Source organism: Dermochelys coriacea, chromosome 3 (assembly GCF_009764565.3).
Source record: "Dermochelys coriacea isolate rDerCor1 chromosome 3, rDerCor1.pri.v4, whole genome shotgun sequence".
NCBI lineage: Eukaryota > Metazoa > Chordata > Testudines > Dermochelyidae > Dermochelys > Dermochelys coriacea.
Genome location: NC_050070.1, coordinates 110,469,169 through 110,492,825, shown reverse-complemented (window position 1 = coordinate 110,492,825; position 23,657 = coordinate 110,469,169). Strand labels below are relative to the sequence as shown.

Below are 23,657 nucleotides of genomic sequence, written 5' to 3'. Positions count from 1 at the left end.
AATAAATTGGAGTTTTGGGGATTTAGAACCTCAAAGTCAGGACACTTTTATTTAGGTGCCTAAATATGAATTTTGGCCTAAGCTTTCCATTTTAGTTAGTTATTGGGCCTGATTCTGCTTTTGAAGGCATGTATGGTTCCATTTGATTTCAAAAGGAACTATGTAGGAATTACCAGAGGGCAGAATTTGATTGATTTCAAAATCATGTAATTACTTTGGAGTTTTTATTTAATACTGCATATATTATAGACACATCCTCCTCAAAAGTCTGATAAAGCTAGTATTCTAAGTGTTAAAGAAATGAAATAGGTTGTAATTTAAAAAGCTAAAATCTCAAATATTAATGAAGTTCAGATTTGGGCAGAACCTGCATAGGATTTAAAAATCTCTTTTGACACAGCCAAGATGCACTGGAATTTTTAACTATGCAAGTGCTCATTTTTATTGTACAATTCAGCATCTTAAAATATTGCGATTCCTCCCCACCATCTTGGGATGCACTTTCACCTTTGGTATGCAGAATTCTCTACTGAGCACAGCTGCATAGTCCACCAGCATAGTTTTGTTGGAAGTTAACCAAATCAGAAAAACTTGTGTAGAGTTTAACTAATCTTTTGCAACTGGTTTGTTTACAACACTGATAGGTGATTTGTAATGCATATAGAAAGTGAGTATCTGGACAATTTGAACAAAAGGTCATAGCTTGGTTTCCTGATCTCCTTGAACAACATATTGTATCACGTTAATGTTAACTATACCCTTTAAGGGGACTATATTAAATATTAGTAAACAAAGTGATTTTAAAATTGAAAAGTTTAAGGTTTGAGTACAACTGCCTAAATATTGTTAATCAGTCTTTTAAAATGGACTGAAATGAAAGGTTCATGTAGCAGGATTTGTTTTAAAGATAATGCTGTCTGGGGAAAAAAAGAGAGTGAAAATAGTCTCTTGTGCTGCATAAGAACGCAGGCCTTATACAGATTTGATCATTCATCCGTGTGCCTCTTGTAGCTCCTTAAAAAAGGACAGTTTTATTCATTGTAAGAATAGTTCTCACCTGAATTCTAGAGACCTTGGCAGTAAGCTTGTTTCTATGGTATTAACTAAGTGCTCATTTCTAAAGTGGTTCGCAGTCATTCAGCCACACATTTCTTGTGGATCTTGACATGAGTTAGAGCTTAATAGCTACACACTGCACTGAAAATTTGACTTACACTCATTAGTATAAAATATTAATCATTGACCTCACTTACAAATCTTAGCACTTGGAGAAACTAATTGTTTTTCACATCAAACTGCATTTATGTTCTAGAATAACAAATTTATCTTTTTCATTATGTCTCTCTGGAAATCAACATAAACAAAGGCAGACAAGTCCTAAACTGGTCTAAATAAATGTCTTGATTAATCTGCTTTGATTTTTTGATGGCAGTTGCCTGTTTCTAATGTGGTTCAGTACTCAAAATACCCAATCTTTTGAGGGACATATGTTCCAAAGTATCCCCAAAATCTTTTTAAAACCACTTTAGTCTAACTGTAATTTTATAGTCCAAAAAAAGGATGTTTTCTTGAATTACATGCCAAAATATTCTAGCAACACTATGCAGTAAGCCACCCTAAACAGGGGAAACAATCATATCCATAAAGGTACAGACATTAAAAAATCCAAAAATAGCACATTTTCCAAAATAGTTTGATTTAATTAGTTTTTATTTTATGTACGTTTTTTTGTGAGAGGTAAGGGGGAGACGTGTAGCTGTATTATGTTAGTATGCAGTATAACTATTTTGTGCTAAGATCTATCAAGCTAAGCAAGTAGTCAGGCTGGGTCCTGAAGCCAAGTGCTTCAGGGCAATTTGTTTGTGATGCAGCAGGCGACACATTTTCTTCTTAGTCTTGACCGAAAGAGCCAGGAGGGTGAAGAATCCTTATATGCGCACACAGGTTGGGCACGTAAGGGGATGGATGAAATTCTTTCCCAGTTTTTCTATGCAGCTGCTAATGCAGAGAAAATGTATTTGTGATGAGATAGGAGCCTGCAGCATTAGTCTTTAGAGCTTGGGACAGAGATCCCCAAAGTGTGGGGTGTGCCCCCCTAGGGGGGCATGAAGGACCATCAGGGAGGCACCGTAGGCCCTGGCAAGCCCCCATGGGGTTGGGGAAGGAGCTCCACACAGCCCTACCCTGCCCCCAGCCGCGTCCCTGGCTCCTGGCCTCATGTGTGCCTCTCCCCGTCCCCAGCATCAGCTGCAGCTCCATTCCAAACCCGGGGCTCAGACTGGGGGCAAGGTCAGGAGTGGAGCTGCACCTGGCCGCAGGGCTGGACTGCCGGCCCCCACCACAGCCCAGTTGTAGCTTCAGCCACAGACCTGGCCACGGCTCTGGCCCCAGACCCACCCCCAGCTGCAACCCCAGCCAGGGTCCCCTTAACCCTGTCCGCATTCCGCCCCCAAAGCCATGGCCCCACTCGTGGCCCAGACTCAGAGAGGGTGGGGGGCATGGACCTCAAAAGTTTGGGGACCACTGGGTTAGGAGCGGTCCTCTGATCAGTGCTGGTGTGCTTTTGCATGTGCTCAGGTAGAGGAAGTGTTGCACTGATTTGCACGATTTCCCTGCCCTACTTTGGCATATGAGGGTGTGTCTACACAGCAATAAAAAACAACCTGGTCAGCTGATTTCAGCCTGTGGTCCCAGAACCTGGGCTCCAGCCTGAGCCTGAACATCGACACTGCAATTTTATAACCTCACAGCCCGAATCTGAGTCAGCTGGCATGGCCAGCCACGGGTGTTTTATTGCACTGTAGACATACGCTGAGAGTTAAAGGAGGGGATAGATGTGACAAGTTTCATGGCAGCAGAAAATTGTTGTGCAAATTCTACGTCCATGGAAATGCAGAAATTGTTTTGTGGTACGCCTCTCCTGAGGTTGCTGCATTTCATTTGAGGGTGAAGTGAGCCCTGTATTTAGCTGGTGTATCAGTTTAAGTTTGCAAAGGGCTTTGGGATCCTCCAGTATGAACCGTGCTCTAAGTGTAAAATGTTATTTTGCAGTCTCCTTTTCATTCCCAACTTCTTGAGAATAGTGGGATAGTACATTACTTTTGTAATTGGGAACTTTCTTCTTGGCTTATAGGGTGTGAGGACTGCGGCAAAAGCCTTATAGGAGAATGCAAACTCCATGGACCGCTCATCAGGGTTAAAGACAGGGTTATTCCTAGTCGAGCCCGCCTTACCCTACCTCACTACCTCACTTTGCGAGTGCTGGAGTTGCGAGCTGGGAACCAACAGAGTAAGTATCATAGCTCTTTCAGCTATGGCTTGGGAAAGAAGCGACGAAAAGGTACTAACACAGCTTGTTTTCATAAGTAACTTAGAGGTGGCATTTTGTTCAAATAGTTCTAAACAGCCTATCTTAGCTGTGCTCAATGAAAATTAAGTCCCAGAACCCGCCACTGGTGGAGACGGAGGGGCAGAAAGGCCAAAAGCTGAGCAGTGCTGTGACCCCGTGCACCTGGTGATAATGTCACTTGGTATGGGGGCCTCATCAAATGTATTTCTACAACCATTTCTAAGATTTCATGGATTTTATTCAAATTCATGATTTGTGACTTCCATGACAAAATTGTAGCCCTATCGATAGGTACTTCAGTTAATTGTGACATAGGCGTGCAAAGGGGGAAAGAGATGAAAGAAACAAAATTCAGAGGGCATATGAAGGTTCAGTAGAATTCACCTTTTCAGAATCTAAAGTCAGCATTGTAGAAAGATTGTATTGTTTCTTTCAGGCAACATGGTAGTTGTTTGGAGAGAGAGGGGGAATTAGAAATTTCTTGCTAATTTACAGATATTCCCCAATGATTGTTATATAACTCTAATTCTGCCTAGATAGTACTGCAGAATATGAAGGTCTTCTGTGCGGTAGTATCAACCTTAATATGCGGGAATAATGGAACATGTGAGATAGCTTACTTTGTACTTCCTTAGCTATACACACTGATTGCTGGAGAGGACAGCTTTGTCAAACATGCCAAGATGCAGAACCATGGGGAAGGGATATTTAGCAGCTTACAATAGCCCTGCTGACACTCACGTCATTCTGACTGTTCCATACTTCAAGCCCCACAGTTTAATATGGAAAATTGGCAATTTATCATGAATTAGACTCATTGGGTAAAATTTCCAAGTCCCATTTTAAAAAGTGACTTTGAAAATTTTACCCATTAGAGCATTGGTTCTCAAACTTTTGTATTGGTGACCCCTTTCTCACAGAAAGCCTCTGAGTGCAACCCCCTTTATAAATTCAAAACTTTTTTTTATATTTAATATTATTAAAAATGCTGGAGGTAAAGTGATGTTTTGGGGTGGAGGCTGATAGCTTGAGGACCCCCCATGTAATAACCTTGTGATCCCCTGAGGGGTCACAACCCCCAGTTTGAGAACCCCTGCATTAGAGGTATTTGCCTGATTTATTGCTCAGCTTGAGTCGAGGAGAGGAATTCCATGTGACCATCCTATTTTACACTTGTTCATTTCCCTCAGTTGAAGATATTTGGAATTTAGATCATGATGTGCATATTCTTCTTAAACTGGTCTTATTTTTATTCACAGCCCTTGGAGTGTTTGCTAAGAAAGTTATACAGAAGAGAACACAATTTGGTCCTTATGTTGGGAAACTATCTACAAAACTTACCCACTATGATGACAACCGGCTAGTTCTACAGGTAATGAACTCAGAGGTTCAGCTGGCTTTGGAGGATTTTCTTTGCTGGGTTTCAGGCTATTGCAGGAGGGTTTGTAATATTTCAATTTTTTTATTTATTTCTTTAAGTGGCATAAGCATCTCTTTCCTATTCAAGTTTCATAGGCAAGAGTATTCATACTTCATCCACAGTCATGTCCAAAGTTTCACGGTTTTCAGGTCAGTGTAACTTTAATTAGACAACTGGTTTTCCAATTTTGATCTAGTGATGCATAATTTGATACAAACGTAATATATGACGCAGACCAATTTGATCCTCTAGTGTAATGCTGAGGTACTGGCTTGTATTTGCCCAATCTAGAATTTGTCCAATCTATTTTTAAAATGTCTATAGCCAGGGGTTTCTACTAGTTCAATGGGAGTGTTATTCCTCAGTCATTGCTGTTAAGAAATTTTTCCAGAAGGGTAGGAGAGAGCAGGCAGAGCTTTGGCAAAGTCTGTCCTTTTATATTTTCACTAACCGGTAATCCAGGCACCATTTGACTTTATATAGAAAAAAACCAACCCGCTCTCACTAAAGATTGATCTTTTTCTGTGGGTGAGTCAGCAATAGTGGCAGCAACTGGGTAAGGCACCTGTTCAATGAGGAAAACAGGATAAAAGGGGGCAAATATTTTTAAATGTAAACCACAAGACACACAACCTTTGACATATTACTTATATGATTTGTTGTTGTCTTGTCTCTTTTGGTTGTACGCTATTTAGCCATGTCTTCCTATGAGTTTGTACAGTGCCAAGCACAATGATGAGAGCTTTCGGGCACTTCCACAATGCAAATAAATAATATGCATCTTAAAGTTGTATCTAGGTATACATATGTACTATCCTAATCAAGCACACCTTTGTTTAAATTTTAAAAATACTTGTTACAGTTATTCGCCTTGGTTCCCTTCTGGATTACACTATCCACTGCTAGCCTAGCCATCTGCCTAGGGAAGGGTTGCATTGGTATAGGACATTTGCTACCCCCACTGGCTAGGGTCCTGCCCGCACAATCAGTGCAGCCCTGAAAGTGACCAACAATAGCTGATATAATGCACCCAGTAGGAACCCCCCTAGCAAAGGCTGCCTATAGACCTCTGCCAGCAAGTTAAAGCTGTCCTCCGATGGAACCCCTTTGGGAGGTTGACAGGGCAAACAACATCTGCCCCTGCTCCAGACACAGCAACCTGTACTGGGGCCGAAAGTATAATTTATAACTATGCCAGTATGAGTGAATCAAACACTTGCTAGTTTCCTCCTCTTAGCTGTCTTTTAACCAAGCTTTACACAATTCCCCCACCCCTTCCTCTGTCAATCCCTCTATCCCCTTAATTATTTTAAGATTTATATTCTAAATGGCTGATGAGTTACCTCACGAGATAAAGAGAATGGCATAAGACTTTACACTGAATTTCTTCTAGCACAACAGCAGGAGCTTTGTCTTCTGTCTGCCAGAATCCTGAGTGTGACTGAGACCAGCATTTATGCAGCAGAAATGTATTTTCATCAGTAACTGCAATGTTAGATGGAAAGCTCCCAAAGGCAATGGAAATGCAGAGTGTTTCACATAATTGCTTCTTAACTCTCAAGAGCTTTCAAATGACCAGTGGAGCAGATAAATGGCATATTTGTATATGTAGTGTCAACATACTGAATGTGGACATACTGCTACAGCAAGACAATCCATCTTTCAGTGTATGTCACAAAAGGGTGACATCCTAGCAGCAGATCTGAAGCCTCTTGCCCAACACATTCTTTTCTTTTTCCAACTAAAAGGAATCCCAAAGGAATAAAGTGAAGCCGAGAGAATGAGAGACTTTCCAGGCATTGTCATTCATTAGTATGACTTCCTTATTGTTATGGGAATACAGCATGTGGTCACTCAAGAGGGATGAATGTTGAAATATCAATATACTGGATGTTATCCCACTAGACTTATGTGAATATTATTTTTCCATGCAAAACAAAACTTCAGTACAGCATTTAAGATTGAGATATCAAGCACTTAGGAAATGCATTACAATTCAAAACTTATCTTTCTCCCTGTCTGCTTGCGCTTAAACCTTAAAATATTATCTTTCTAAAATTATTTGTCAATTTAATATAACCTGTAATTACATATTTCAAACAAATACCTGGTTACTTCTATGCCTGGGCCCCTCAGAAATTGTACTGTCTTAACTTTTTTTTTTTTTCCAGTTGGCTCATTTAAAAGTCACTTATTTTGTTTTTAAAAACATCTTTGTATGAAAAAATATATAAAGAGCATTGTCCCTGACTCAAATTCAAGAAAAAAACAGGTTAGTGTGTTCCTTTCCACAGCTCTGTTATAACTCATGCCTTCTCCCATACCCTCTCTCCTTTTTCTTTAGGTATTGAAAGATGGCGGAAAGTACTTTCTGGATGCTCCCAATGAAGACACTGGTAACTGGATGATGTTTGTCCGACTGGCCCGGAACCAGGAAGAACAGACCCTTGTAGCCTATCAGTTCGCTGGAGAAGTCTACTTCACAACTGTTAAGGTAGTTAAGGCTGCACCACCTCACATTACTACCATTCAAATGATAGTTTACTGTAACCAAAAACTCAGAGGAGACTAGCTCACCTCATAACAGATGAGAGGCTTATTATACTTAAGTAACCTCCTCTCCATTACATACCCCTCTTCATAACATTTAATGTACAATCGAACAGGCTGCTTTCTGACTAGACTTAATGCGTCATGGAATCTGCTGCAAGGGATAGGAAAAAATGATAGTGGTAGTAAAAACAACTCAAATAGCATGGTTGATAATTGTAGTTTAAGCATGGATGTTATAAAAATATTTTTTCAAATCTGAATGGGTTTGTGATGAGCTTGCTCTAGCAGTATTACATCCAACACAGCTTTATTCGGGAAAGGACAAACAGTACCTTTCTTTTCTTAGTTATATAATGAAACAACTTGCTGGAGACTAGTTGCTCAGAAACTGGAAACTAAATCAGAAAACTTTGAAAGCTCTACAATACTGAATGCTATACTCAAGAACAGTGATTTAGTTGGAGACTTACTTTTCAGAGAATTTCTAGCACTGTGATGCTGTTGCAAGGTGACCAGTTTCTGATAGTTTCTCTCAGAAAAATAATCCAGAGAATCTCTGTCTTTATAGGTGAAAATGAAATATAGCACCTTGCTTCTTGGCTTTGACCACTATAAAGTAGATCCTAAGACTACAGCAGCTATAAATCTTAGTTTACTACAAGACTGCAATTTTATTCTCTTGCTGTCTCACAAGTAAGATTTTCTGGTAATGGAGTAAATGTGACATTTTTCTTGTTTCACATTTTTTATTAACTATATTTTACTTGAGCTACTATATATCCTGTTAAAGAAGGCATACTTTAGAGGCCTAGGAGTCAGGAATTCACAATATCCAATACCAGCTCTGCCCCAAATTTTCTGTGTGACTTTAGGCAAGTTATTTAACTGATTTATCCCCATTTCTCCATCTGTAAAATGAGAACAACACTTACCTACTTCACAAGAGTGTTAAAAGCACTTTACAATCATTAACTAATTCTTGCAAGATATACAGTGCTATGGAAGTATTACTGGTATTTGGCTACGTAAGAAAGTTGGTGTAAAAAGGGACAGGTAACAGATTGTCACATTGTCTTGTAGAAGTGAATAGTAGTTCTGTATTCAGGATTCTAGAGCAATCCACAGTACTTTTGTGATTTTATACAAAAGAAGATTACATCTATGCTATACAAGTAAAACCAATAGTATTATCATGATTTGGAAAGCACGAACAAATGCTTTTTAGGGCTGTCAAGCGATTAAAAAAATTAATTGCATTGTTAAACAATAATAGAATAGCACTTATTTAAACTAAACATTTTTGGATGTATTCTGTGTTGTAACTTAAATCAATATATTTGAACATGAAGAAAGTGTACAGTGCTCACTTCATATTTATTTGATTACAAATATTTGCACTGTAAAAAACCAAAGAAATAGTATACATCAATTCACCTGATACAAGTACTGTAGTGCAATCTCTTTATCACGAAAGTTGAACTTACAAATGTAGAATTATGTACAAAAAATAAAACAATGTAAAACTTTAGAGCCTACAAGTCCACTCAGTCCTACTTCAGCCAATCGCTCAGACAAAGAAGTTTGGTTACAATTTGCAGGAGATAATGCTGCCCATGTCTTGTTTATAACGTCACCTGAAAGAGAGAACAGGCATTCGCGTGGCACTGTTGTAGCTGGCATAGCAAGATGTATTTATGTGCCAAATGCACTAAAGATTCATATGTCCCTTCGTGCTTTAACCTCCATTCCAGAAGACATACGTTCATGCTGATGACAGGTTCTGCGCGATAATGATCAAAGCAAAGCAGACCGACACATGTTCATTTTCATCATCTTAGTCAGATGCCACCAGCAGAAGGTTGATTTTCTTTTTTGGTGGTTCGGATTCTGTAGTTTCCGCATCAGAGTGTTACTCTTTTAATACATCTGAAAGCATTCTCCCAACCTCATCCCTCTCAGATTTTGGAAGGCACTTCAGATTCTTAAATCTTGCGTCGAGTGCTGTATCTTACCTTAGAAATCTCAGATTGGTACCTTCTTTGCATTTTGTCAAATCTGCAGTGAAAGCGTTCTTAAAACAAACATGCTGGGTCATAATCCAAGGCTGCTATAACAGAAATATATGGCAGAATGCAGGTAAAACAAAACAGGAGACATACAATTGTCCCGCAAGGAGTTCAGTCACAAATTTAATTTGATGCATTATTTTTTTAACAAGCATCATCAGCATGTCCTCCAGAATGGTGGTCGAAGCATGAAGGGGCATATGAATGTTTAGCATATCTGGCATGTAGATACCTTGCAACGCTGGCTACAAAAGTGCCATGCAAATGTCTGGTCTCACTTTCAGGTGACATTGTAAATAAGAAGCAGTCAGCAATATCTCCTGTAAATGTAAACAAACTTGTTTGTCTTAGCAATTGGCTGAACCAGGAGAAGGACTGAGTGGACTTGTGGGCTCTAAAGTTTTACATTTTGTTTTGTTTTTGAGTGCAGTTAATCTAAATAAATCTAAATTTGTAAGTTCCACTATGATAAAGAGATTGCACTGAAGTACTTGTATGAGGTGAATGAGAAATACTATTTCTTTTTACAGTGCAAATATTTGTAATAAAATAATGTAAAGTGAACACTTTGTATTCTGTGTTGTAATAGAAATCAATATTTGAAAATGTAGGAAAAAAACCAAATTTCAACTGGTAGTCTATTGTTTAACAGTGCAATTCATCGTGATTTTTTTTTTTTTTTTTAGTTAATCGCATCAGTTAACTGTGACTAATTGACAACCTTGAAGGAAAAGCATTAAGGCTGTGATAAGGAGTTAGTCAATCTATATTTAGGATGACCAGACAACAAATGTGAAAAAATCGGCATGAGAGGTAATAGGAGGCTATATAAGAAAAAGACCCAAAAATCAGGACTGTCCCTATAAAACTGGGATATCTGGTCACCCTAAATTTCTTGCATAATTTAAATGTTACAGGCCAAACTCTTTGCAGGTGTCAATGAGTGCTGCTCTATGGACTTCAGTGGAGCGGCACTCATTTATTCCAGCAGAAAATTTGGTCACACACATCTAACATGAAGAATGTGGTATGGTGGATTGAGTCTTACCAGCCTAGCTGTATTCTGCATCATACGAGAGGCTAGTTCAATAGTGACCTTGCTCCTCTCACTCCTGAGGAAAAGCATTGCTTACTGTATTGTGGGAGTGTGATGGAGCACTCTCCTGCTGTTTACTTCACAGAGTAGCCATGGAGTTGGTCACAGAGAAAGCTATTTCCTACAGGTAGGAGAAAGAACACCATAAATGATGTCTAGTAAAAAGTGGTGACACCTCCCCTCCCCTTTATAATACAGAGATGAAGATCCTTAAGATTCAGTTTGGAACAAAGAAAGGAAACTGCAATGAGACAAAACTGCTGCTACAAAATGTATATATGTACATGTATGTATGTAATTTTTGTTTAAGTGACTTATTTAGCTCTCACTTGCCTATTGAGTGACTAGAGAACATTGTTAGAGAATTTGTTGAAATACCACCACGAATGACAAATCACTACAACACATTTTAAAAACAAAAATCCTACAGTATACAAGCGAATAAGCATCATCCATGCTCAAAGTCCATCTGACCACTTAAGAATTTGTGTGTATTACCACATCATTCCCATGTCTAACGCTGATGCTAGGAAAGAACAAAACTATTGATATAAAGAAGTCACACATTGTAGCACAAGATCCAGCCATCAATCTTCTTTGTTAAATAATTTCCACGTTCTGTGGAGGAAACAGCAAAGTATATAAGAGTGAAATGCTAATGTATTTATTCCTGCTCACTCTGTATTTTTTTGTAATTTATCATATCATCTTTAGCCAATAATAATGCATAGTATTTACCTTGGTGTTAACCTCAATAACCTTTGTTAAATTTCCTCCTCCCCGTCTTTAAGAATTGTATAAAATTTTTTTTTGAACTACTATTAAGTGTGACTTGAAAAATCAAAGTTGAATTATGAAACTAGGCTATGACCCAAGGTGCTTAGGGTAGCCCACCTTGAAAATGCCAAGGTCAGGGCAGGCTGCTAAAAGAACAGATCATCACTAAACTGTGCTCCTGACCCCTATACTGGTTATCAAGAAGCTTAAAAAAAAAAAAAAAAAAAGTCACCCAGCTCCCTTTATTGAATTCTAGTCAAATAGGTCCAGTAAAGTGAAAAGTTATTTAAAACTCTCGTCACCATACAAAATGTTCTTCTGATCCCGCAAAGGGCCACCCACATAACATAATATTAGGTTGGAACTTACCCAAAATACAACACTGCCAGCCAATCCTTTAGTATCTAAAACCAAAGGTTTATTAGAAAAGAATGAGAAGAGAGTCGTTAAATGGTGAAAGCAATTATATACATATATCATATATCAGGTTCTTAGCAGAACTGGTGACTTTGCTGGCTTGTAGATTCCCTCTGGAACACATTCAAAGCTTCAGTTCGCAGAGGAAATTACTCCAGACGTGAGAAGCAGGATTGAAGACAAAATGGAGAAGATGCAGCTGCCTTTCAATATCCTTTGCCATGTGGCCTGTACATCTTCTGTCCCAAACACAAGCTCACGGCATGGAAGAGCTCTTGTAATCCCCTGTCCACAACATGTCCCTCATGTCTTGCTGACTCATAGGCATAGCTCTTGGCTTCACACAATGGGTTCATTGTAGAGCTAATTGCCCATCCAATAGGCTAGATGGTCCCAGACAGATTGGCCTCAGCAATGTCATCCAGAAACACAGCACAGGTTGGAGATGCAGATGATATACATATTTGTAACTTACAGATTAATAAACCAAGGCTATCATACTTAGCAAATCAGAACTTTTCCACTGATACCTTACATGGTGCATCTTGTAAGATTCATTACAATTTTATAATATTGGTATCAATAATATTATAAATGCTCACCCATATTCCATACAGCATCACATAAGCTATCAATGGTTTAAGCAGATATGAAGAAAACAGTTGCTGTAAAGGTAACAACTAGACTATCACCAGTTTTAAATAAGATGTAAGTTTCCTATAGAAACAGACAATACAAGTAAATACTGGGGATTTTTTTCCATTCACAGCCAATTGAACCCCACACAGAATTAAAAGTGTGGTATGCTGCAGATTACGCCAAGTTTATGGAAGCTTCTGCAGTTGTCATCAAAGAAGAGTCTGATATCTGTGCTTTATCACCAGTTTTAACAACAGTAAGTGTCCAAGGATTGCATCCAAGCCAACACCTGGCCTTATCTCAGAAAACCTACCTGCCCACCTTGCCTCAGTTCACATGACTGAAAATGATTGTCAACTAGTCTAACGTTGAATTAACAGTTTCAATCAAATAGCAAAAGAAAAAAAGTATTACCTGGAGCTCTATTACTTTCTGTATGGTACTTGTACTCTAAACAGAGCACAATACAGTGTTGCATGTAAGGGTAAACTTTGGAAAGGCTAACATGCTGGCACGTATTCTTGGGAAACTGAGTACACCAATCCTTAAAGTTCTCCTCTCACCTCATTCCCTGCTCTAGCTTATGTCCTAACTTTGTCATACATGTGCTGCATGTTACAGCCTGCCCCCCACCACCCAGTGTTAAAGCACAAAAGCTTTTACATCTCATTATTTTCTTCGTTCTCCATGTCTCTAGAGAGAGAGGGAGAGAGATACATACCCCACATTGTTGGCAAAATAATCCCACAGGCCCATGGTTTCTTTATAGCTGCAGTATTGCAGAATGTTCTCAGTCTAAAATTAAGAGCAAAACTTGACTCAGTCTGAACTATGGAACTGTGACTGTGCTTGTTATTATGGAAGCGATAGAGATGCTGAAATTTACTATGGAGAGAAAAAAAATCACCCACAGCTCAATGAGAGCTAGAATAGCAATAAACACCAGACAACATAATCATTTGCCCAATCATTTGTTTTCATGCTTGTACACAGTTAAGATTACTGTGTCTCCAACTGAACACCAGTGTGGGTGGCACAGTTACGTGCTGTGCCTGTCACCAAGGGAAGCGAGAGGCCTTGGAAAGATTAAAGACGACATAGGGCTAGTGAGAAGAATATGACCTCTCTCTCTTTGTAATGGTTAATCTGAGGGAACTGTTTCTGTTCTCATTGCAGAGAGAGTGTGCCGACGCCTGGATATGCTCCAATTGTAGTAACGTTTTTGGGACTTTAGCTCTGCTGGAATCTCACCAATGCATCAGTAAAGACAAAGCACTTCTCACCAGCTTCAGAGCAGCAAATAAATTAGAACCTCTAAAAGCCAAGGGCAAAACCAAAGGCAAACTGAGTGAAACTGGCGTGGGCGCAAGCATTGTCCAGTGCTATGGGGCCATTTCCTGTTCCCCTAGCGCAAAGTCTACCTGTGCCAGCTCAGGAAGTGTTTGTGGTTCCATTGTGAGGTTTGTGCCTACATGGAGAAATGATCAGTCTTCACTACTAAAGGAAAGAGAAGCAAAGCAGCCAGACAATTATCGCTGCCAACTCTGCGGGAAGATATTTGTTTCTGTTGAAAAGCTCACGGCCCACACTTATGCCCACACAGGAGAACGTCCCTACAGGTGTTCCCAGCCAGGATGCATGAAAGCTTTCATTTCCAAATATAAACTGATAAGGTACACCTCCTGAAGGGATAGCAGCCCTTCCCAGTGGGGGTTGGGGAGAAAAAGATGTCTTTTCTTGGCATGCACTAGTGACGACTACTTGCTAAACTCCATTGGTCATATTTCTATATAGGATGTTAAGATTTAAATAAATGCTGTTCAAGGTGCATGAATAAAACAGATTCACTGCCATGTGTTGCTTACAACTATCCATTCTGAGCCCCAAGTCAGGTGGGCTTATATATGATTCCTTTCTTTTAAGGAACTTGAGCACTTCTGAAACATTAAATTGATTACGTCTCACCTCACTTTGAGAGTGTTATACCCCTTTTACAGATGAGAGAACAGGCACAGGGAGGATGAATGAGTTTTCCCATTGTATTCCAACGAGTCAGTAGCAGGACAATAGGTATGCCAACTCCCAGTCCTCTATTTTAGCCACTAGCTATTCTCTACCTCTCAAGTACAATTCAGAATTGCTATTCAAAAAGGTGTTTTTTGCAGTAATGTTAATCTAGCTCTACAGACTATAAAAAAAACCCACTGGTTAGCTATTTAATAGAGTCTGGCTTTTTGAAAACTGTTACCCTAGAGAGCACAAGTGCCTTCACATTCTGAAGCTGTATTCCACTTGTGTGCATGAGTTCCGTAAACATGTTGTTATTCTTCTGTTTTAGGCACTCGGCCATCCACTCTCCACAGAAATCTCACCAATGTGGTTACTGTGAAAAGACCTTCCACAGAAAGGACCATCTGAAAAATCACCTTCAGACTCATGACCCCAACAAAATGGCCTTCAAGTGTGAAGAGTGTGGCAAGAAGTACAACACCAAGCTGGGTTACAAACGACACCTGGCTCTTCATGCAGCCACCAGTGGGGACCTTACCTGCAGGATGTGCTCCCAAGAGTTCGGAGGCTCAGAAGTGTTGTTAGAACACCTCAAAACTCACGCAGGGAAGCCAGGTAGCATCACCAAGGAAAAGAAACATAAGTGTGACCATTGTGAACGCTATTTCTACACCCGCAAAGATGTGCGGCGTCACATGGTGGTTCACACAGGCTGCAAGGACTTCTTCTGCCAGTTTTGTGCCCAGAGATTTGGGCGCAAGGACCACTTGACTCGCCACATGAAGAAAACACATCCACAAGAGCTGCTGAAGGGCAGGTTGCAGAATGGTGACTTTCAGGGTCTCTTTGACCCTCTCTCTCCATTCAGACTGAAGGAAGATGTCAGTATCCTGTCCTCTTTTCCCGAGCGGGCTTCTATGCAGCATGGGATTCTGAACACATTAGAAGCAGAAGAGTATAGCAGCCCACATATTCACTGTCAACAAAGCCTACAGTCTATTCATCCTCTGGAACCTCCCCACTTGCTAAGGATGAGCTGTGTAGATAGTCTCTCAGCCACTCATTCTAAACCATCTCCACCATCAATTCCTACCAACCAGAATCTTCATCAGCACAACAAATATGAACTGAGTACTACCTCATTTGCACCAGCATCCCTCAAAAACCTACCCATCGAAGTGGATGTTAAAGCTCAAAATGTGAACTTGCTCGAGGACCTGCCTTTACCAGAACCTCACAACGTCAATCTGGAAGAAGCTTCTTCGGGGGGTGCAGGTGATGCTGGCAAGTACATATTGCACAAGGAGACTGTGACAACAATTGAATCTATTAGCATGCCCTCCATGGATCTTACTCATATACTAGGTTTCTGGCAGTTCCCTCAGAGTGATAACCAGAACAACAGTGGGGACATCACAATGGCATTTGGTCAGGAGGAAGTACCACACAGGCTGAGCTGCCTCAGCCAACAGCAAGGGGCACAGCTAGCTCTGGGTGGAGTGGCCCTAAACCAGCTTCATCCCCATTCTTTTTCATCCAGTACAAATTCTGTAACATTGCCTCATTTTCACCATGCATTCAGATAACTACCATCTTTTTTAGGGCTCCTTTTCATACCCAGATTTCTGAAGGAGAAAAGACCCAAACCATCTAAGAACTTTTAAAAAGGACATTATAAACATTGTAGAATGTAACAGAGTGAATAGATGTATTTTATCTAATACTTACTAGTTACATAGCATATGACACTTGCAACAATGCCATCTTTTCTGCTCAATACCCTCCATGTTTTTACATTTAAACTAAATAGCTGAACTAGTGTTCTTCAGTGGAAATACAAATGTATCTAGAACATGCACAAAACATGATGGCTGCTATGGGGGTGAGGGTGGGAAACATAACTTTTTAAATGAGCCATGACTCGCAGTTAGTTTATACAAATGACTTGAACATTGTTCATATGTAGAATCTAGGAAGGTCCAGTAGGTTTTAATGGCAAGTACTTAATCACTGAGCTTTAAGAATTTTTAATTTAAGTTGTGACTTCCTTCAATTATTTTATCTCCTCTCACTTTTTTAAAAACAAAATATTTGCTCTGGTGATTAGGTTGAATTCAAATTTTTTTTTTTTTTTGAAGTGCACTTCCGCTGTGCGTGGAGATATGGTGTATTCTCCAGGGCTGGAAATAACCACCACTGTCGTAGCCTAAGAATAAATGTCTTGTATAAATGGCTTTTTCTGAAGAGGAAGTATATGGTTAAGACAATACATTAATTTTCATTTAGACCTTGATCCTGCAAGATGCTAGGCATTCTGGGCCTAATCCAAGAAAGCACTTAAGCCTATACTTGGCTTTAAGCATGAGTAGTCCCATTGACTCCAGCATACTCAGCCCCTTGCACAATCTAACTCTCAGGCTATGTCTACACTAGCACTTTTGTCAGCAAAACTACACCCCAACCAACAAAAGCACGAGTGTAGACAGCACTATGTCGGCGGGACATATCTCCCACCGACATATCTACCATTGCTCATTGGAGGTGTTTTAATTATGCCGGCGGGAGAGCTGTCTCCCACTGGCATAGAGCAACTACACAGGAGACCTTACAGCTGCGCTGCTGTGCAGTCCGTAGTGTAGACACAGCCTCAGGAAAGATGATGTTCCCCATCCAAGCAAGCTCTGTTCACTTTTGGTTGATAATGATGGCCTTTGTTTAGTCCAGGAAAGGGTAATTCATTGTAAAAACCATGAGGAGTATGGTGGCATACAGACTAATAGGGCTACCCCTCTGATACTTATTCATTGTAACATCTGTAGCATAAATGTTGCTTGGCAGCTAAACTACTCTAGCAACATAAACTTAATGTTACACTCCTCCACATATGCATGGTAGCTTTTGTTGCAGTCAATGACTGGTCTACAGTCCTTCTGGATACAAGATCAGAGAAGGTCCCACGGTGTGTCTTCCACAGTTACAAATAGTGTCAAACTCCCACTAAATATATGGCAGATATGAAAATGTAAAGTAATTTTATATTTATGGTTTCAGCACAGTAGTAATTAAACAGGTTATATCTAGCCATTAAGTTACATTTGTTTGTATAAACCAAAACAGAACTATGCTCTTTTTTGTTTGTTTTGTTTTGTTTGTTTTTGTAAATTGTATATAGTTCCTTTCTAAAAGTCTTCAGGTGTCAAAGTGCCATCAAGTGACAGGGCATGGTGAACTCGTGCAAATTGGAAAAAAGATGCCACACTACAAACTGTTTTTTTTTTTTTTCAAAAGAAAACCTTCAGGGTTCATTCATCTCCCGTAAACCACTTCACAAAGATCCTGTGATTTTTAGTTTGCTGCCGTTGCTGATTAGCTTCTTCTGCATCAAAAGAAAACACAGAAATGTAAAGTCCAAATCCTGTAAGGTGCTCTCTGCCCTCAAGTCCCATTTCGTTGTTTAAAAATAGATTGATTTATTAATGAACTACTAAAAAAAAAGCCCTTCTCCGAAAACTTCAGGAATGCTAGTATTTGCCTGTTGTGCCTTTTTAAATTATTCTAGGACTTTGTGGATAAAAGCTTTAAAAATGTGCTGTGGGGGTGTAGATTTAAATGAATTAATTTACTGTGTTGCCCTTTTTCTGATTGCACATTGTATACACTTTGCTTCATCCATTACTGTGCATCTTTAACAACATGGATTTTTATAGGCATTGTCTAAACATATAATATGAATGAGCATTTTATCAGTTTGGTTTGAACTTCTGCAAAGAGTTGTAACTAAATATTTAAATCCTTTTCCTTCACTTAAGGGTCACAGTTAAAAGAAAAGCAACACTTGTGGCACCTTAGAGACTAACAAATTTATTAGAGCATAAGCTTTCGTGAGCTACAGCTCACTTCATCGGATGCATTTGGTGGAAAAAACAGAGGAGAGATTTATATACACACACACAGAGAACATGAAACAATGGGTTTATCGTAGGCACTGTAAGGAGAGTGATCACTTAAGATAAGCCATCACCAGCAGGAGGGGGGGAAAGGAGGAAAACCTTTCATGGTGACAAGCAAGGTAGGCTAATTCCAGCAGTTAACAAGAATATCAGAGGAACAGTGGGGGGTGGGGTAGGGGGGAGAAATAACATGGGGAAATAGTTTTACTTTGTGTAATGACTCATCCATTCCCAGTCTCTATTCAAGCCTAAGTTAATTGTATGCAGTTTGCAAATTAATTCCAATTCAGCAGTCTCTCGTTGGAGTCTGTTTTTGAAGGTTTTTTGTTGAAGGATAGTCACTCTTAGGTCTGTAATCGAGTGACCAGAGAGAATGAAGTGTTCTCCAACTGGTTTTTGAATGTTATAATTCTTGACGTCTGATTTGTGTCCATTCATTCTTTTGCGTAGAGACTGTCCAGTTTGGCCAATGTACATGGCAGAGGGGCATTGCTGGCACATGATGGCATACATCACATTGGTAGATGCGCAGGTGAACGAGCCTCTGATAGTGTGGCTGATGTGATTAGGCCCTATGATGGTATCCCCTGAATAGATATGTGGACAGAGTTGGCAACGGGCTTTGTTGCAAGGATAGGTTCCTGGGTTAGTGGTTCTGTTGTGTGGTGTGTGGTTGCTGGTGAGTATTTGCTTCAGATTGGGGGGCTGTCTGTAAGCAAGGACTGGTCTGTCTCCCAAGATCTGAGAGAGCGATGGGTCGTCCTTCAGGATAGGTTGTAGATCCTTGATGATGCATTGGAGAGGTTTTAGTTGGGGGCTGAAGGTGATGGCTAGTGGCGTTCTGTTATTTTCTTTGTTGGGCCTGTCCTGTAGTAGGTGACTTCTGGGTACTCTTCTGGCTCTGTCAATCTGTTTCTTCACTTCAGCAGGTGGGTAGTGTAGTTGTAGGAATGCATGATAGAGATCTTATAGGTGTTTGTCTCTGTCTGAGGGGCTGGAGCAAATGCGGTTATATCGTAGAGCTAGGCTGTAGACAATGGATCGTGTGCTATGATCTGGATGAAAGCTAGAGGCATGTAGGTAGGAATAGCGGTCAGTAGGTTTCCGATATAGGGTGGTGTTTATGTGACCATCGCTTATTAGCACTAAGAGTGGCTATCCTTCAACCAAAAAGCTTCAAAAACAGACTCCAACGAGAGACTGCTGAATTGGAATTAATTTGCTAACTGGATACAATTAACTTAGGCTTGAATAGAGACTGGGAATGGATGAGTCATTACACAAAGTAAAACTATTTCCCCATGGTATTTCTCCCCCCCACCCCTCACTGTTCCTCTGATATTCTTGTTAACTGCTGGAATTAGCCTACCTTGCTTGTCACCATGAAAGGTTTTCCTCCTTCCCCCCCCCCTGCTGCTGGTGATGGCTTATCTTAAGTGATCACTCTCCTTACAGTGTGTATGATAAACCCATTGTTTCATGTTCTCTCTGTGTGTGTGTGTGTGTGTGTGTGTGTGTGTGTGTGTGTGTGTGTGTGTGTGTGTGTGTGTGTGTGTAAATCTCTCCTGTTTTTTCCACCAAATGCATCCAATGAAGTGAGCTGTAGCTCACAAAAGCTTATGCTCTAACAAATTTGTTAGTCTCTAAGATGCCACAAGTACTGCTTTTCTTTTTGCGAATACAGACTAATACAGCTGCTACTCTGAAACCAGTTAAAAGAAATGCACCCCAGATATTGAGCTAGAATCATGAACATTTCCATACAGAACTTGGTCATCTTTAGCAGGATTCCAGATTTATCAAGAGAACCTGTGCCCATACCTGCTTACAAGCTATTCTAAAATACAGCATTGTGCCTTCTAGGGGGGTGCTAGTTTCTTGTAGTTAATGAAGAGTGCTTCAAGTTCAAATAAAAAGTAACATGAATCACCTGTGTCAGTAGAGCTCCTAGATGGCAGGAGGTAATGATGATTAAAACATTCTAATGAAAAAGGTAATCAGGTAATGTATTTTAATTCTGTCAATAAATTCAAAATAGCTTCTAACATTCCCAAAAGCTTTAATGTAGGAGCAGCCTAAACACAGGCCCTGTTTTGTATTGAATCATTAAGGGCACCACAGGTCATGTATCCAGTAAGAATTTTTATCTTTAGAATCTCAGAACACTACAAATACTAAAGATTTGTGTCATATTTATTTTAAAGTAGGAGTTTGGGGCGGGATCAGGGGGAGATTTTCTTTTATGTAAATTTAGTGTTCTTAAGAAGGCCTCCATGGAAAGCCCTAGAGAGTGACGTGTTCATCTGTAGGACAAGAACAACTCACACAATAGCTTCCCCCACACTGCCCATTTGCCTCAACAGACCATCTCTTTTATGCAAAGACTTTAGCGACTGAGCTGCTTTAGGATCGAGATATCATGTCATTAGAAGGAAAATGTTAAGAGATGTAAAGCGATGTTATTATGTTGAGAAGGGTGTTTGGAATGTCTGAGCTTGGGAGACCAGTCTGGGAACCAAGAACTCCCAAATTCTCATCCCAGCTGCGTCACTTCACCCATCTGGCTCCACTTCCCAATCCATAAAATGAGGACAGCGATACTTACCTACTTCACAGGTTTGTGTGAACATTAATCTCTACATAGCTTTGAATATGTAAAGTACTATATAAGTGTGAAGCAGTATTCTGTACAGTATATAGCCCCATACCTGTGTATTTTTTTTTCTAGATTATCTGACAACTCCATTGCGAGGGTTTCATTTATGCCTGAATGCAAAACAAAAGTATGGATTAGTCTAGATTATCCAATACCAGCACAGCAAAATTGCTTACCTTAACACAAAGTTGCAGAAGTCATGTATACATTTATGGGTTTGGTTATGCACAGTTGTAAATTTGGGTGTCTATTGTGGGTATTAATACTATTTCACTTCAAGTCAGGGACACTTTGTAAACTTAACAAAATAATCAAGTTATAATAGCATCCTGGACAAAATTTTCAGAAGTGCCTAAATGATTGATGGGAAAAAATCAAGAGAACATAAGCTCTTAAATCACCAATGCACTTTTGAAAAGCTACTCTACCCAAGATAGCCTCCTAACAAAGGGGTTTGATTTAATCACATTAAGCTACCTCAGCATACAAATCAAGCTACCTCTACAACAGTTTCCAAACACAATTTTGTCATTTCACTTCACACCACCACTCCTTATATCCTTTATCGTGAGGAAGTCTCATCTCACTAGCCTACTAGCATAACCTGTAATAAAGTCTCAAACAAAATTAGAACAGAAGAGGGAAGTTACACTTATCACTACAAGAAAAAGTAGTACTTGTGGCACCTTAGAGACTAACAAATTTATTGGAGCATAAGCTTTCAAGTGAGCTACAGCTCACTTCATCGGATACATTCCGTGAGATGCATTACTGTAGTGATAATGCATCTCACAGAACTCCTCTCGTTCAATAACTGAGCATGAGTTACACATTGTCACTATTCTGATTAATACATAGCCAGTATTAGCATGCCATAAACCGTGCTTCCAATGGCAGGGGTGGGTGGGAAGGAAAGAGAGGGGGATGACACACATTAGAACAAGGATGATCTTAAAATCAGAGCTCAGCATCATGTAACTGTTCTTCGCCCCAACTTGAGTAGTGAAGCTGCTGATTTTTCTTGTATCTGCTCTATTTTTGCAGTATTTATGTGCATCACTCTTGTATTGTAATGTATTGTTTATCCTTTGTGTAAACCAAAATCACAAAAGGTACATCAGTACTGCAATCATGGGGTGTGGTTACAGCTCAAATAGACACACGTGAGCCAGCTTAAATCTAGTTAGCTTGGGTAATGGAGCGGTGAAGTCGTGGCAGGGTGTGCTTTAATGTGGGCTGTACGAGCTCACCCAGAAACCTAATTGCTCATGGAGCTGGCACGCACGGCTGCAGCTTCACTGCTTGTGGACCCAAACTAGCTAGATTAAAGTTAGCTCAGATATGTCTACTCAAGCTGCAATCGCACCTCATGTGATTTTTAATGTATCCTGCACTTTTTTTCAGGAACAGGCAGGATAAGTTACCTAATTAGGCCTGAGAAACAAGGTGGGTGAGGTAATATCTTTCATTGGACCAACTTCTGGTGGTGAATGAGACAAGTTTTTGAGCTATACAATGCTCAGGTTGAATTAAGCCTGGGCATTTTATTGCTGGTTTTGGTGATTCCGTCTTGTTTTCTGGAGATAACCTCTATCATGGCTGACACTTGGGATTGAACTAGTGATCTCAAGTGCCGATTACATTCATCCCTACAACTAGAGTTAAAGAGGCAGGCTCTATAGCAAACCCTTGACCTCTGTAGAATGGGCATTGAGGGAGAGACACCTCACAGTGATCAGTGGGTTACACCTTCATATCAATTTAATATCTAATATGTCTTCTACTGCAAGACTAGTTTTTGTGCTTGGAGTAGACAATCACTGTTTTCCATCTCTAATACGAACGTACATGTCACTTTGAAGCAACACAATACAACAGGGCAAAATACCTCATACTATCTTTCAATTCTCACAATCCCATTTGAGACCTAAAATATTTTCTGTGTAATTTTCCATGTAGTTTATAAACAACTTTTATATTGTAATAAAATAAGCTGAGTAGAATTATTTTAATATGTAATGCTTACTATGTTAATCAGGGGATACTAACTGAAAGCCTGTGGTGACAGCATGAGAGAGACCAGCTAAGTGTTAGAACCTCAGATCTTACATGACGTGATGGCTTTGACTCTTTCTAACAAAGATTTGAGTGCAAATCAGGAATATAGCTATCAGGCATGGAAAGTGGGTTTCTTGGAGCTGCTCCCTGAAAGTCAGCGAGAATTTTGCATTTGAAATCAATGTGTTCAAATCAGACAGGATGAAATACTGTATGTTGTTATCTTGTATTTAATTGGCAAAACACTAGTCTCTTCACTCATCGAGTGGGGGAACGTTTTCAGAGGCAGCGTGGCCCACTGGATAGTGCCTTGGGCTAGACAACAGAAGGACTTGAGTTCTAGGCTCAGCTCTGCCATTGACCTACTATGTGATCTTGAACAAGTTATTTTACCTTTCAGCAGTTCACTATCTATAATACAGGAATGACAATACTTCTCTCCTATGCACAATACAGATAAAACATGCTATATAACAGCTAATGAATAAAATGACCACCAACAGGCAGAGATTATAAAATATAACAGAAAAAAATGGGTGAATTAATTGCCATATATTAAAAGGTGTACTCTTGGAAAGATATGATGGAAACCATGCAACCCCAGTAAAACACTAAGAAGCTCACATTACATCACTCACAGCAAGAGATTTGCTATAGGAAGCAAAA

The 23,657-nt window shown here is 39.8% G+C and overlaps 2 protein-coding genes across 5 annotated transcripts in view; one reads left to right on the top strand and one right to left on the bottom strand.

The window, feature by feature from the left end:
* The window catches only part of PLAGL1 (PLAG1 like zinc finger 1), an 81,022-nt gene extending 63,416 nt beyond the window's left edge, over positions 1–17,606 (top strand). For 3 of the 4 annotated variants that reach the window (XM_043511138.1, XM_043511136.1, XM_043511137.1), the window contains 7 exons: positions 3,134–3,289; positions 4,609–4,721; positions 7,114–7,263; positions 10,570–10,611; positions 12,448–12,573; positions 13,494–13,990; positions 14,656–17,606. In XM_043511138.1, coding sequence (XP_043367073.1) covers positions 7,174–7,263; positions 10,570–10,611; positions 12,448–12,573; positions 13,494–13,990; positions 14,656–15,913 — 2,013 coding nt within the window. In that variant the 5' untranslated portion in view covers positions 3,134–3,289; positions 4,609–4,721; positions 7,114–7,173 and the 3' untranslated portion in view covers positions 15,914–17,606. The remainder of the gene's footprint in view (positions 1–3,133; positions 3,290–4,608; positions 4,722–7,113; positions 7,264–10,569; positions 10,612–12,447; positions 12,574–13,493; positions 13,991–14,655) is intronic. The other variant, XM_038395388.2, reaches the window with a different exon arrangement.
* The window catches only part of ZC2HC1B (zinc finger C2HC-type containing 1B), a 38,213-nt gene continuing 32,022 nt past the window's right edge, over positions 17,467–23,657 (bottom strand). The window contains exons 9-10 of the mRNA XM_043511483.1: positions 20,099–21,043; positions 17,467–17,703 (exon numbers count right to left, since the gene is read on the bottom strand). The gene's annotated coding sequence lies outside the window, so the exon portion shown is untranslated. The remainder of the gene's footprint in view (positions 17,704–20,098; positions 21,044–23,657) is intronic.